The sequence below is a fragment of the Odocoileus virginianus genome, chromosome 28 (genome assembly GCF_023699985.2).
Source record: "Odocoileus virginianus isolate 20LAN1187 ecotype Illinois chromosome 28, Ovbor_1.2, whole genome shotgun sequence".
Classification (NCBI taxonomy): Eukaryota; Metazoa; Chordata; class Mammalia; order Artiodactyla; family Cervidae; genus Odocoileus; species Odocoileus virginianus.
Genome location: NC_069701.1, coordinates 7,312,514 through 7,328,391, shown reverse-complemented (window position 1 = coordinate 7,328,391; position 15,878 = coordinate 7,312,514). Strand labels below are relative to the sequence as shown.

The following is a 15,878-nucleotide window of genomic DNA, read 5'->3' as shown; positions in this document are numbered from 1 at the left end:
CACACACACACACACATATGTAAAATAGTTAACAACAAGGTCCTACTGCACAGGCAACTATACTCAGGATCTCGTAATAACCTATACTGAAAAAGAACATATATGTGTGTATAACTGAATCACGTCACTGCACCCCTGAAACTAACACAATACTGTAAACCAATCATACTTCAATTTTTAAAAACTCAGCATAGAACCGAGTACAGAGTTGGTGTTGGGTCTCTCCCCTCCCCGCCACCCTGGGTTTCCAATTATCTTCCAGTCCCATCTTGTCTCCTGCACGGAGGCCACTTAACAGGTCATTACTAAGTGACTGCATGCCTGGAACAAAAGCAGGATAGAATCAAAAGGATGTTTTGAGTTGCAATGATGGCAGTCACTCATCAACCTCCTTATGGTAAGGACAAGAAAATGCCCAAGTCTAGGAACAATAGAACATGGCAGAAACTGCTGACAAAGTGCAACAGATGGGGCAGAAGTCAAACTGTGTTGCTTAATGGTCCACACTGGTATCCCATTTAACCCCTCTGAACCTCAGTCTCCTTGCCTGCAAAGTGGAGATAACCACAGTTCCTCTTTTTTGGTTTTCTTGAATTAACATGTATGAAGTCCACTACCCAGTATGCACTCAGTAAACACAGCTACAGTTAGCACAATCTAGGCCTAGTTCTGCCCTCCTCACTCTTCCACTGTTTGCCTTGTTTACGAAGTAGAGGAACCCAACGCCATGTTCGCTGAAGTTCTGCTCAGGGCTTCATCATCTGAGTTTCAGTTCAAATTCTACCACCTCTTGGGAGACTTCAGCACCTGCCAGAGTGGGAATTAATAATTCCCTCTTCCATGCTCTCTAGCTGTAGTCTGATCCAGCCTACATCTCACTTTCTCCTGTGTTTGATTTTGTTTTGGTTATGTCCAAAGCATCAATTCCTTGACGTGAGGGATATTTGCTTTCTCCCTCCCTACCTCGATTCCCAGGTGGCTCAGTGGTAAAGGATCTGCCTGCCAGTGCAGGAGATGCCAGAGACGTGGGTTCGATCCTTAGGTAGGGAAGATCCCCTGGAGAGGGAAATGGCAACCCACTCCAGTATTCTTGCCTGAGAAATCCCCATGGACAGAGGAGCCTGGAGGGCTAACAATCCATGGATCACAAAGAGCTGGACACAACTTAGCAACTAAACAGCAACTGTCTTATCACAGATCCTATACAGTCACCTTATACAGACTGGGCACTCGCTAAATGTGTGGGCCTGGTCCCAAATGCATTTTTAACAACTCAGCTGCCATACTTATGAAAAGTATTTGAGAATTATTATTATGGAGTTGAACTGAGTTCTTAAACAATGTGGGTTTTGGATTTTCTGGTGGTATGTTTTTTTCAGATGGGGAGTGGGGCAAATATAATAACAAATATCTAGGTTCGGCATGAGGACAGTGGCTACACAGGGCATTGCTCTTTGAATCAGAGCTCTCTGCAGATCTGCTGCTGCTGCTGTCCACGCAGCAATCACAGGATGACCTTAGAGCCTGGTAGCATCCTCCCGTTTCACTACTGACAGCTGCTGGAGACAAGAGAAGGGGTGGAGCCTGTTCAAACGTGGTGCACAGGTCATCTGTAGTTAGGGCTCCTGTCTGGGCAGGGGCAGGAGGCCTGAGGCTGGTTCTAGGACAGGAGACAGGAGAGGGAGGTGCTCTCGGTCCTTCTGTGCCTCAGTTTCCCTCTCGGAATGATGGCAATAAAATTGCCCTGTTCTGTAAGATGCTACCTCCCCAAACTGGTGACGATGGAATTTCGAACACTGCCAGGACAGGGATTTCCCTGGTGGTCCAGTAGCTAAGACTCCACACTCCCAGTGAAGGAGGCCTGAGTTCGATCCCTGGTCAGGGAACTAGATCCCACATGTCATAACTAAGAGCTCACGTGTCTCAACTAAAGGTCCATCATGCCACAACGAAGAGCTAACTGGAATCTGGCAGAGCCAAATACACACACACACACATATATAAACACAAACATACAAACACACATACACACACACACATACACACACACACACACATACACACACACACACACATACACACACATACACATGCACACATACACACACATACACACATATATATACACACATATACACACATACATACACACACAAATACACACACATACACACACTTACAGACACATATACACACATACACACACACATATTTTTAACTGCCAAAGCAAATGAGCAGTGAATATCAAATTCAATTGAGGTGGTCCTAAAGTACAGTGCTCCAAAGCAGAGTGATGGCATCGTGTTTGTGCATAACAGATACAACAGTAGCTAATATTCATAAAGGGTTTACTACGTGTCAGGCCATGTACTAAGCATTTCACGTGTTTTAATTTATTCAGTCCTTCAAACAATACTATGAGGTAGTCACCATTTTACAGAAGAGGAAACTGACGTGCAGAAAAGTTAAGCCAAAAGCTACACAACTGGTAAGTGGCAGAGCCTAAACTAGTACTCATATAGTTGAATGTTACTGGCACGTTCTTAGTTACATTCCTGGATTGCCTTCCTGTGGCCATCTCTTTTTTTACATTGATTTACTGATTTTTGTTGCTTTTGCTTTTTATTTATTTATTTGCTTTTCTTTAATCCTTTTTAAAATTTTGCTTATTTTTAATTGAAGGATAATTATGAAGTTGTGTCAGTTTCTGCGGTACACCAACACGGATCAGCCGCAGGTACACACATGTCTGCTTCCTCTTGAGCCCCCCTCCCACCTCCCGCCCCAGCCCACCCCTCAGGGCTGTCACAGAGCCCCAGTCTGAGTTCCCCGGGAACACGCGCAGCGCCTTGCATTAATAGGTGCTTTGGAAGTCTCTCCCTTCTTTTCCTCCTTCTAATTCCTTCCCTGGTTCTTCTACTAAGTCAGGTGTTTGACTGTTAGTGGTGTTTCTCCGGTTAGGAGCTATAGACCCTTGGAGACCCATAATTTAATTTTTTCATAGATATGATTTTTAAAAAATGAACATAAACACATTCTGCGTCACTGGGATAACTGCCTGATACCAAGTATTGCCTTGTGATCACAGTGCCTCTGTGAGCTCTGCCTTGACACCAGCAGTTACCACTCTAGTCATTACAGTAATAAGAAAGGGATAACACAAAGTTAATCTCAAATGACATATGAAACTCAAGTGAAAGTCAACTATCACAATAACCTCGGGTGTGCTCAGAGGAGATGTAGCTGGAAGGGAGGACAGAAGTGAGAAAGTTGAGTCAATACAGGGCACTGGCCACACCATAAGACTGGCAGAGCCACGCAGAACCCAAACGTACTCACTTCTGGGCCAAAAATCCATGATGCTTGCAGCAGGTGAGTGCAGATGTGCTAAGTCACTTCCGTCTGTCTGGCTCTTTGCCACCCCATGGACTGTAGACCACGAGTCTCCTCTGTCCAGCGGACTCTCCAGGCAGGAATCCTGGAATGGGTTGCCATGCCCTCCTCCAGGGGATCTTCCTAACCCAGGGATCCAATCAAATCCAAAGTCTGTCTCCTGAGTTAGCAGGCGAGTTCTACTGAGTAAGCATCAGTAATTTAAATTTTATGGTTCTAGGAGGAGGACTTTATATTTGATTTACCATTTTTGCTTTATTCCTGGCTTGTTCAAAAGCTATAACACAAGTTTATATCTGACTTTATATTTATAGCTAGCAGTGCAACATTTTGAAAGAAAATAATTTAAGCCAAGTAGGGGTGGGGGGGGAGGCTGAAGTAACTTTTGCCTTTAATATAGTGCCCTCACATTTGAGAATCATCAACAGTGACAAACACATCGATGACAAACGCGAGCACCTTGGGTCTGTCATGAACACACTGGTGTGAAATAGCCTGTGAGACCCCCCTCTTTTTGAAAGCAGGCTTTGGTGGGAGAAATTCTTTCTCTGGTGGCTCAGACAGTAAGAATCCGCCTGCAATGCAGGAGACACAGGAGATGAGGGTTCGATCCCTGGGTCGGGAAGATCCCCTGCAGGAGGGCATGGCAACCCACTCCAGCATTCTCGCCTGGAGAATCCCAGGGACAGAGGAGCCTGGGGGGCTACAGTCCATGGGGTCGCAAAGAGTCGGACACGACTGAGGGACTCACACATGGGTGGGAGAAAGGAAAGGCAGGCTAAATGGCTTCTTAGAGGAAAAACACGTGACCTTAGTGCACTGGGGCAAGTTATTCTCCTGAGAAAAGCCTCCTCCTGGGCCTTACCTGTCGGAGGGGTAATCAGTACCTTCTCCAGCTGAACTGTGGGAGTGAGTCAGGGAAGCAGGCCCACTGGGCGAGGAGGTGGCTCCACCCGCTGGCGCCCCGATAAAGAGCCGAGGCCGGTGGGCTCCCCAAGCAGCCGGTCCCCCGAAGCTGCCTCGCCCCAGCCGCGCTCCGGGCCCCCCGGCCCCGGGCCCCGCACTGCGGCCGGAGGAGATGCAAAGCATGGGCAGTCCGGCCACCGGGAGGCAGGTTTCCGCCCCTAGGGGGTCCCCAGAGGCTGGGTGAAGCGGGAAGGAGCTCGGGCATCACCTAAAGACTGAAAACTCTCAAAGGTGCACGTGGGGTGAAGGGCGCATGGGGTTTGCCTCCAACTCTGCAAACTCGCGGAGGGGGTCCGAGCGCGCCAGGTGTGGCCCAGAGCCCCAACGTTAGGCTGTCGACTTTGGGGGCGCGGGGCCCTGATTTTTCAGAGCAGGCGGCGGCGCCAGCAAAGGCCCCGGGCTCGCTCCGGCCGGGGGCTCCCCAGGAACCGGCGCGGGCTGGCGCGGGGAGGCCGGGACAGGCGAGCGCCGCCGGGGGCACCTGCGCGGAGCCGCACGCCGCGGTCCTGCAGCCCCGAGCCCGGCTCCGGCCGCGGGGGCAGCGGGGGCGGAGCCGCGGGCGGCGGGGGCGCGGCGTCCCCGAGGCCGGAGGCGGGGCGGGCCGGCTCGGGAGGCGCGAGGGGCGGACCCGCCGGCCGCCGGCCCCGCTCCCCGGCCCGCCCGCCCCGCTCGCACTCCGTCGCGCCGCGGAGCCGGCATGGGAGCTGCGCGCGCCCTCCCGGCGCCCACACCTGTCTGAGCGGCGCGGCGAGCCGGGGCCGGCGGGCGACCCGGCGCGGGTGAGTGCGGGCGCGGGCGAGGGGCGCCAGCCCGGGGCGGGGGGCCGCGGACAAAGGGAGCCGCGGCGCTCAACGCGGGGGCGCTGCGGGCTGCGGGGGCCCCGGAGACCTCGCTTCGGCCGCCCTCGGGGCTCGAGGGCTGGGACCGGCGGCCTGGGGGAGCTCCGCGGAGACTTGGGACCCGCGGGGTGTTTGGATTTCCGCGGTGTCACCCGCGGATCGAGTGGGGAAAAGCAAGTTTTCGCAACTACCATCTCGGATGCTGGGTGGGAATAGACAAGAAGCCTGCTCTGGGCACCCTCGCGCTCACACACGCACAATTATATTTTTCCCTTGAGTTTTGCAGCAAGGTCTGCAACACCAGCAAGGTCTGCAAGTTAATTTTTTACCCTGGGCATGTAACTATGAACACACCTTGGCAAGCAAGAGAGGCCAGCAAACAGGTCCGGGGAAAGGCCCTCTTCTCTGGCGCTGTGACTGATGGCCCTGCGCTGCGCTAGGAACCACTGTCCGTGAACTAGCAACAGTTCTTGGAAGCAAAACTTTCCTCTTCAGCGTGTGGACATTCTTCGTGGGTTCATTTTTAAATAAAAGCTTGAAAGAATTTTAAAAAATGTTTTAGAAGAGCGAGAAGAATAATTTAGATGAAGGATAACTCCCACTCCCCTTCGGAATACAACTTAGGTTTGCTTTCAGACCTCTCATGAGAAAGCAGCTGATAACAATCCTGTTTGTTTTATTGCCTTTTGGGTGACACCCGCGAGACTTCAGAAATAGCCCATAGCTGGTGGAAAGCTCCTGGTTGTTGGGGATCCCTGTGGCTAGGGCTGCCTTCTCTTAGTTCCTGGAACTGAGCTTGAGTGGTCCCCATGCGGCTCCTTAGGAGGAGATCCGCGAATGATTGGCGCAGATTGGCCAGTGTCAGAATCGTTTTGAGGAGGCCCTGTGATAAAGCGTTGAATTTGTGGTTTGAAGTCAGCTGTGGCCAAAAGCTGAAAGCCAAATTAATACCAAGCTATTCACTACACTTGTTTCAGAATCATACTTGTGCATAGAGCATTTAAAATAGACCTTATATGTGCACCTCTCAAGGTCTGTTAGACAGGAGTGGATTGGAGGTAGAGTGGAGAAGCAGAAGCTGCCACAAAAGCCACTATATGTACTTGTGAAAGCATTTGTGATCATATGCACACCATCTGCATTTGAATAAGTTGTTTCACTTGTATTTTTCCCACTTAAATAAAGTCAGGTGATAACTTGTCATGCTTTCCCATGCCTGAACTGGAATGGAAGCATTTTTCCAAGGTAATTAATATGGACCTCATTTTTGTAACAGTGACAACTTATTCAGGTAGATGGTGAATGTGGGTGCATTCTTCTGTCTGTAGTATAAGTGCCAAAGTTCCCATTAGTGGGTCTGAGAACATTATCGGCCCCTGTCTGCAGTGTTTAAGAGTCTCAGGTTCTCTTGAACATCTTTTCTCCTAGCTCCCTTAGGACTGAATTCAGCAGCTATTATTCATGCATAACTCCCCCTGACCCCAGGGAATTCCTTTCTCAGGGTCTCACCATTGACAGTTTTCTACTATTTTTGTTCTGCTGCCAGGTTTGTCCCAGGCTCACTGGGGTGGTTCATTTTGCCTGAAATCTGATAGAGAAGAAGTTAAATGTCGTTTGACCACAAGATTATGTTTAGGGTAGCTGGGCTTGTAAATACCCTGCGTTTCTTTCCTGTACAAGACTGTAATTCTTAAAACATTATGTGATTAGGTTTGTTTCCCTTTAACAGGTTCAGTACCTCAGGAAAAGGAGAGCATACCTGGGTGCAGAGTGTTACCAGAGCTTTGTTCATTTTTAGCTATTTGCTTTAGGAATTTGCATGGTTTCACTGTTCAGTATCCCTGGCCAGAGTCCATGGAAAAACCCTCTGCCATCCTTCCGAATGGCATCCAGGGTTTTTATCCTCACAAACTTGCCTGCTCTTTCTTTCTGTTGTTACTGTTTATAGTGGTCCCAGGAATTCAGATATTGTACAACAGAGAACTTATACCCTGAGGATTAGATGTTCCCTGCCAACACTTGTTTGCTATAGGAGTTATATCACAGCTCCTGAACATTTGCCCTCTGGAGGAGACGTGTGTTGCTGCAGTTTTCAAGGTGCAGAACTGGGAGAGTCTCTGCCCACAGCCTCCAGGCAGCATTACTGTGATCACAAGCTCCCTGTGAGGTTATCAGTGCACTCCCAAGTGGCAGCATCTTCATAACGTGTAAATATTTTTAGACAGTGGACAGCAGGACAGTGGCTCATGGTGAGTGATGGAACATGAAAAGTGTAACCCTCTTGTGAGTCAGATATTCAGAGCTGGGAAAGGAATACGGTTTCCATATTACTAAGCACAGCCAGAAAATATTTGCTTACCTTCATTTTCCATTCTGCTTTGTCATTTAGGTCAAGTGATGCATGAAAATACTTAGTTGGGAACGTTCAAAGATAATTCTGTATCTAAGGACTCCTTATCCAGTAAAGGCTTAGTCCTAGAAATGAAATGTAGACCTGAATTTTCTTGATCCAGAGTTAGATACAAGGATAAGATTTGGAAATCTTCATTCTTTTTAAGGTGTGAGTTTTTCAGATAGTTCTACGAGGATAAAGTGAGCCATTGGTAAAGGCAGGAGAGAATTAAAAATTATGTACCTATGAGTTACCTTTCCAGTAGTGAGATTATGCATGTTTTCATCTTAGAGTGTTTATGTTTAAATAAATGAAACGGGCATAGTGAAGGTTTACCTAGAGTTTATAAAAATGGAAACAATAACTGTCTCCTGTGGAATTATTCCAGTATCAGGTGAATTGAGAAATTAATGCAAAATCACCAAGCTAATTTTAAAGTGTTTTATTAATAGGGAAGGGGTCAGGGCAAGGTGTGAATGCCTTAGGAAGGGCCCTGAGTGGAGGTAGCTTGTCATCTGTCCCCCGACACCACGGTGCACACACACCCTCAGTTACCCCCTCTGCAAACTTTTCTAAGAGCTTTCTCACCTAGACATCCTCTACTCATTCTTGAAAGCTGCCCTCTGCTGGAGGCCTTTGTTTCCTTTGCAAACAGATAAGGGGAATCTTGTCATCCAGACAGGCTAGAGACTAGCATGATAGAAGTTCCTTTTCGTTTCCCCTTGTACCTCCAACTTCCACAATTCTTTGAGTAAAAGCTCCTTGGCGGGGGGTGGGGGGGGAGCTCTTGGAAAAACCAGACCTAGAAGACTAAGAGATCATTGTTCAGAGCAATTTCTAAACCACCCTAAACACACATTTGGTAAGGGAGTGAGCAACTTATGAAGCTTGTAACTTTAATACAGTTGTCAGTTTAAACCCAGGTGGGGACCTGAGAACACATCACTTTATCTTCCAGCTTCTGATCACGTATTTAAAAACCAAATCAATTTGGAATAATTTGACCTGCATTAATTTCTAAATCTGAATCAGTTTCTTTTAAAATGTAGTTCTGTGGGGACTTCCCTTGCAGTCCAGTGGTTAAGAGTTCACACTTCCAATGAGGGGGGCACAGGTTCAATCCCTGGTCAGGGAACTAAGATCTCACTTGCCGCGTGGCCAAAAGAATGAAATGGAGTGAAATAGAATAATAAAATACTTGTAGCTTTCAGTGTTACATAGAAACTTTAATGAAGATATAAAAAGTTCTTGGAATAAGGTCTTACCACACAAATGAATAGAGTTGAAATCATATAGGGAACTTGTAACTGATATTTTAAACTAATAGAATTAGTCTTTTGAGGTCACTGAAAAGCTTATTTTTAAGGAATTAGAGCTTTACTCAGCGCTGTTGGTTCAGCAGTTTTACTTACATATGGCTCACTTCTCCTTGTTGTGGTGGTTGTTTAGTCGCTCAGTCGTGTCCAACTCTTTTTGACCCCATGGACTGCAGCACGCCAGGCCTCCCTGTCCATCACCAACTCCCGGAGTTTACTCAGACTCATGTCCATCGAGTCAGTGATGCCATCCAACCGCCTCATCCTCTGTCGTCCCCTTCTCCTCCTGCCCTCAATCTTTCCCAGCATTGGGGTCTTTTCCAATGAGTCAGCTCTTCGCATCAGGTGGCCAAAGTATTGGAGCTTCGGCTTCAGCATCAGTCCTGCCAGTGAACACGCGGGACTGATCTCCTTTAGGATGAACTGGCTGGATCTCCTTGCAGTCCAAGGGACGCTCAAGAGTCTCCCCCAGCAGCAGACTCTCACTGAGGTGCTTCTCCCTTTGCTGAGCACGGGCTCTCAGTGCTCAGGCCCCAGTGGCTGGCGGCTTGCAGGCCCTTAGAGCACAGGCTCATAGCTGTGGCTCACTTAGCCTCTCCACTTGTGGAGTCTTCCCAGACCAGGGATGAAACCCACATCCCCGGCATGGGCAGGCGGATTCTTAACCACCGGGCCACCAGGGAATTCCCGAAGTATTTTTTAAACAGGGGTTTACTATACAGGCAAGGCGCTTGAAAAGGTGAAGTTGGGATCAATTTTGCCTGAGAGGGGGTTAATTCATTAAGACGAGCTTCCTGCATGGATTTGTAAAGGTTTATCTGAAGTGGTTTCAGACTCTTTTCCTGCTATTGTCTTCCCTGACACCCCTGCCAGTGGACGGTTTCAGTGTTTGGATGAATGGGTAGAGCTAAAGGCATGTGTCACTGGAACAGTCCTGCTGCGGTAAGTAATTTGCATCTGGTACTCCTAGGATCCAGTTAACATATACGTTTCAGATCTGGGATTTGAAAATGCATGTTCCAGTTGATAATATGAGCGTATTTTTACTGTCGTGTTATTCTTGCCCCTGGAAAATGTCGAAAGCTGATGGTAACATAGAAGATCATACCATCTCATCGCTTCCTTTCTCTTCCCCAGCAATCATATTTTGTTTTTGTTTTTTTTTTGTGTGCCCCCACTGAGGAAGAAGGGAAGTAGAAAGAAAATTCAGTCATGGTCCAGAGACAATGGGTTTGATGAGAACATCAAAGAGCTCCATGATGATTTTTTTTTCCCATTTATTTTTATTAGTTGGAGGCTAATTACTTTACATCATTGCAGTGGTTTTTGTCATACATTGAAATGAATTAGCCATGGATTTACATGTATTCCCCATCCCGGTCCCCCCTCCCACCTCCCTCTCCACCCAATCCCTCTGAGTCTTCCCAGTGCACCAGGCCCGAGCACTTGTCACATGCACCCAACCTGGGCTGGTGATCTGTTTCACCCTAGATAATATACATGTTTCGATGCTGTTCTCTTGAAACATCCCACCCTCGCCTTCTCCCAGAGTCCACAAGTCTGTTCTATACATCTGAGTCTCTTTTTCTGTTTTGCATATAGGGTTATCGTTACCATCTTTGTAAATTCCATATATATGTGTTAGTATACTGTAATGGTCTTTATCTTTCTGGCTTACTTCGCTCTGTATAATGGGCTCCAGTTTCATCCATCTCATTAGAACTGATTCAAATGAATTCTTTTTAATGGCTGAGTAATATTCCATGGTGTATATGTACCATAGCTTCCTGTATATGTTATTGGCACTGATAGTGCAGCATTCAAAAAATGTGTTTTTTGAGCCACACTAACATTAATTCATTTATTCATTTACTCTTCCATGAATAAACCTTTGTGGAATGCTAGCATAGGCCCAATCTCAAGGCCTTTAGACTAGCTGGGAACACAAATGCACAGACCTGAATAAGCAACCAACAGAAATAGTCACAATGGGTTATTTGATGCAAATTTAAAGCTTTCAGTCTTTGACAAAGACCCTGACATGTCCCATTCTTTGTGACCCTGTGGACTGTAGCCTTCCAGGCTCCTCTGTCCAAGGGATTCTCCAGGCAAGAATACTGGAGTGTGTTGCCATTTCATTCTTCAGGGGATCTTCCTAACCCAGAGATTGAACCCGGGTCTCCTGCATTGCGGGCAGATTTTTTACCGATTAAGTGACCAGGGAAGCCCAACGCCCTGGTCTTACACAATAAAATCCAAGGGAGGAGGGAGTGTTTCCTCTGCTAGAGGCCTGGCTACTCTGGAAGTAGACTTAGAATGGTTATGATTGTTCTAAATTCAAAACAAAACAAAAAAGTCCCACGCTTTCTTCTGAATCACTCACCATTTAGAAGCAATCTGAGAGTCCCATCAAGTGTGGCCCTGTGGAGCCATCCCTCTTTGATGCCTTGGTCACTCAATAAACTTTGTAATTTGAATTTGCCCCGAAGATGAGCAAGTTACTCTGAGCGTTTCCAAGTACAGGCTATAATGAGATTGAGAGGGAGGGAGAAAGGAAAGAAGGGCAGGGAGACCAGGAGGGTAGCAGAGGATAAAGGTGTAGAACTGAGCACAGAGAATGGCCCGAAATTAATGGGTATCAGGGCCAGTCAAGCAGTTCATCTGGGAATTAATGGCCCCATGCACCCACCCTCTGCGAGTCTTCCTTAGGGTCATCTGAAACACCAAGGGGAACCAATACCCAGTTTCATGTTGGGCATCCAGCCCCACGATGAAACAAGATCAAGCCCTTGCATTGTGAGACCGTTCCCAGGGATTCCTCTGCACACCGCAGTTCCTGAAGAAGGTTCACAGCTCCAGATGATGCCAGGCATGCTCCTGGACGGCTTCCGCTGACCCTCACCCTCCTCACCGCTTGTCTTTGTTCCTGCAGGGTGGTGCTCAGCATGGCGGGGACTCCTGGGCGCCCCATCTTCCTCCTCCTCCTCTGGGCTGTCGGGCAGGTGAGCCCCTCCAGCGCCCACTGGAAGCCCACGTGGCCGGCCTACCGCCTCCCCGTGGTCCTGCCCCAGTCCACCTTCAACCTGGCCAAGCCGGACTTCGGGGCCGATGCCAAGCTGGAAGTGTCCTCCGCGTGTGGACCCCAGTGTCATAAGGGAACGCCGCTGCCCACTTACGAAGAAGCCAAGCAGTACCTGTCCTACGAGACCCTCTATGCCAACGGCAGCCGCACTGAGACGCAGGTGGGCATCTATGTCCTCAGAAGCAGCGAGGGGCAGTCTTCTGGGAAGTCTCGGAGGAAGCGGCAGATCTACGGCTATGACAGCAGGTTCAGCATCTTTGGGAAGGACTTCCTGCTCAACTACCCCTTCTCAACCTCCGTGAAGTTATCCACGGGCTGCACAGGCACGCTGGTGGCCGAGAAGCACGTGCTCACAGCCGCCCACTGCATCCACGATGGCAAGACCTACGTGAAAGGAACCCAGAAGCTCCGGGTGGGCTTCCTGAAGCCCAAGTTTAAAGATGGTGGTCGAGGGGCTAACGACTCGCACTCAGCCCTGCCCGAGAAGATGAAATTCCAGTGGATCCGGGTGAAACGCACCCACGTCCCCAAGGGTTGGATCAAGGGCAACGCCAACGACATCGGCATGGATTATGACTATGCCCTCCTGGAGCTCAAAAAGCCCCACAAGAGAAAGTTCATGAAGATTGGGGTGAGCCCGCCTGCCAAGCAGCTGCCAGGGGGCAGGATCCACTTCTCGGGTTACGACAACGACCGACCCGGCAACTTGGTGTACCGCTTCTGTGACGTCCAGGATGAGACCTACGACCTGCTCTACCAGCAGTGCGATGCCCAGCCCGGCGCCAGCGGGTCCGGGGTCTACGTGAGAATGTGGAAGAGACAGCAGCAGAAGTGGGAGCGGAAAATCATCGGCATCTTTTCTGGGCACCAGTGGGTAGACGTGAATGGTTCGCCACAGGATTTCAACGTGGCTGTTAGAATCACCCCTCTCAAATATGCCCAGATTTGCTACTGGATTAAAGGAAACTACCTGGATTGTAGGGAGGGGTGACGTGGGCAGGTTCCTTCCTGGCTGCTCTCAAGAGTCTTCATGTACTTATTTTAGGAAAGGCCAAATGTTGTCATTGGTATGTGTATATGTGTGTGTGTGTATGTGAGTGTGTGTGCGTGTGAAATGTGTTATAATACCTTTTACCTAATTTTTTAAAATTGCAAGATGACTGGCGGTGTTATTTGAAGACTGGTTGGCGTGTCATACATCATTCAAGCAGTTTGAAGGCATACTTTTGCATAGACGTGAAATACATGCTGATGTTTGGGGCAATAGGGAAGATTTAATGGTTAAGTTAATCTTTCACTTTTTGAGAACTTTGATTTTTATTTCATCTGAACTTGCTTTCAAAAGTTGATATTAAATATGTGGCAGATGGGAGACATAAACTCTGATGCGTATGTATGTGTGTATTTTCTCCTGAGAGTCAACTTGTTTTCTTTTATTAGTGCCTAATCATTCATGTTTCCAGATGTTCCCCACCACATATGACTCTTAGGAACTTTTACGATGCTTTTGAGACAGGCGGTTATAATGTTTTGGATTTGGAGGCATTTGCACGGTAGTCCTGAATCAGTAAGATCATTTATACTGGTACACATGTAGAAGAATCCGCCTGCAGTGCGGGAGACCTGAGTTCCATCCCTGGGTCAGGAAGATTCCCTGGAGGAGGGCATGGCAACCCGCTGCAGTATCCTTGCCTGGAGAATCCCCAAGAACCTGGTGGGCTACAGTCCATGGGGTTGCAAAGAGACGGAGATGACTGAGCGACCAAGTGCACACAAACACAGACTCAAGTATGTCCTACAGTAAGTTGGTATCCCAGGCATCTTCCGGTTTTGAAATCACTTCTCTTCTGAAAACCATTGCTGTGTTTTTTGGGAAGACTTCGCATGTGGCACTCCAGTCCTGCAGTCACACCAGAGTAGGCAAGATTGTGTATGCCAATCCTTCCATTTAACAGGATTTCACTCACATTTCTCAAACTAGCTTTTCCAGAAGACAATAATCAGGGCCTAATTAGAACAGGCTGTCTTGCTTCCCGGCTAACAGTTGTGGTCACACTAAAAACAATCATTGTATTTTACCCCTGGAGTGTAGCACATCTCATGTTTTATCATTTGGATGGAGTAATTTAAAATGAATTAAATTCCAGAGAACAATGGACGCATTGCTTGGCAGATGTTACAACAGAATAACCACTTGTTTGGAGCCTGGCACAGTCATCCAGCCTAATCAAAATTATTCTGCATAGTTTTCAGTGCACTTTTGGGGAGCTGTGGACTTGTGCAATTTAGAAACTTTTCTCTCTTACTTCGCTTGTTTTATAGTAAAAATATTTGGAAAGTGCTTTAAGAAAAACCAACATGGCTTCTTTTTCACTAGCTTTTAAAAGGCCTCTTTTACTAGAATTCTGTAGGCTACAAGCACACATAATCTAGAAGAAGAGTAAAACTGGGAATGTGAAATGGATCGGAATCATCACTTCAGTTAATGTCTTTATGACTGTTTCATCAATACGACCATCACAGTATATAAAGAAAAGAATTTGACTTATTTTGGGTTTCCATTCTATGCCTCTCAGCCTGAGCAGTTCTTTCTAAATGTATCAGGAGAGGGAGAAAAGCAAATGAATTGCAAGACAGATGTATGGTGTGTTTGCGCCCCTGGCAGTTCCAGCCTGCTCTGTGACTTTTTTGTGGGAGGACATTAAATTACAGCGCTGATCCTTATACCTTCTGCAGGTGACTTGCCTTATGTTCCTCGAGCTTTTCGGAAGAATGATCTTGATAAGGCACTCGAGCAACCGCAGCCGTAGTGCATTCTTCCAGTCACATAAGAAAAATACTGTGCATAGCAGAGATGTGAGGCCGCCAGGAATCTTTGGATTTCCACTACAATATGGTTTGGAATCTAACAGGAATCTAGCCTCAGGAAGAAGAGAGGTCTCCATCTCTATGTCTGGTATTTGGGGGTATTGTTTGTTTTCACTTTTGCTTGGTGCTAAAGGAAGTTTGCTGGACACCTAGATCAGAACTGACTTTTTACACCTAAGCCAGAACTGATTCTTTTTTTTAAATAGATGCTCCTTTTACAAAGCACCTTGATTTCTGGATTTTGATTTTTTGCAGTGCTGAAACTCAAGGGTGGGCGATGGCACAGAGTCAAAATAATACTATATTTAGCTCACAAGTAGGTTTAATTGGCTAAGGATAGTGCCCACAGGCTGTATACAGCATAAGTCATAGAAGTGTTAAAGAAGACTGTATAATAGCTTGACATGCCCACCTTTTCAGTGGTAATAAAAAGAATCATTATAGTGAAATAGTGTGGAAGAAAAGGCTCTGGCAATATTATTAATATAATTAGCACTGAACATATAGTAGTTATGCATTGTAAGGATACGTCCCAGTAGAACAATGTTTCCCAAAGTGTCTGCCTTAAACTCTCATCCCTCCACGTTTTCTACCCAAGATGAAAATGGCACCAACATCAAGAAGGAGGGAAATGCCTGAGTATTCCCTCTTTTCACTGGGGATTCACTCGCCTGTTTGCACGTTGAAAGCTCTAAGAAGTCCTGTAATGAAAACAGATGTTTTAAATTCTGCGTTTCAATAAACGTCTTTGCTCACAGAACCCTTGTTTTCTCCTACAATACTTATCAGCAATTTGGGGTTCTAATAAATGCATCTGGGGGATTGCTGTAACAAGCTCTTGGTCTAGGTGATGGTGCAGAAAGGATGAGTCCCGAGTGGTGCCAGGCACCCGTGTCTTTTCGGTTCACCAGGGCCCTGTACCCAGATTTGGAAATGCTCAGGCCATGAAATAGGAGATGATTTTTCAAGTTGAAAAGTTTTCAACTTGAAAAATCATTTGTTGTTGAGAATCAGAAGGTTGT

At 47.3% G+C, this 15,878-nt stretch overlaps 1 protein-coding gene across 2 annotated transcripts; it reads left to right on the top strand.

Moving 5' to 3' along the window:
- The first annotated feature begins 4,405 nt into the window (after window positions 1-4,405).
- PRSS23 (serine protease 23) lies at window positions 4,406-15,616 on the top strand. 2 transcript variants are annotated; one of them, XM_070457154.1, is made up of 2 exons: window positions 4,406-4,590; window positions 11,839-15,616. In XM_070457154.1, exon 2 carries the CDS (start codon window positions 11,852-11,854, stop codon window positions 12,977-12,979), a length of 1,128 nt encoding a protein of 375 aa, XP_070313255.1. In that variant the 5' UTR covers window positions 4,406-4,590; window positions 11,839-11,851; the 3' UTR covers window positions 12,980-15,616. The 2 variants fall into 2 exon arrangements, with proteins under 2 accessions (XP_070313255.1, XP_070313254.1); XM_070457153.1 differs by lacking the exon at window positions 4,406-4,590 and adding an exon at window positions 4,993-5,138.
- Window positions 15,617-15,878: the final 262 nt, after the last annotated feature.

What these genes read in the sequence shown, in the direction of transcription:
- PRSS23 (XM_070457154.1), top strand. Translation starts at nt 11,852, where the DNA reads ATGGCGGGGACTCCTGGGCGCCCCATCTTCCTCCTCCTCCTCTGGGCT.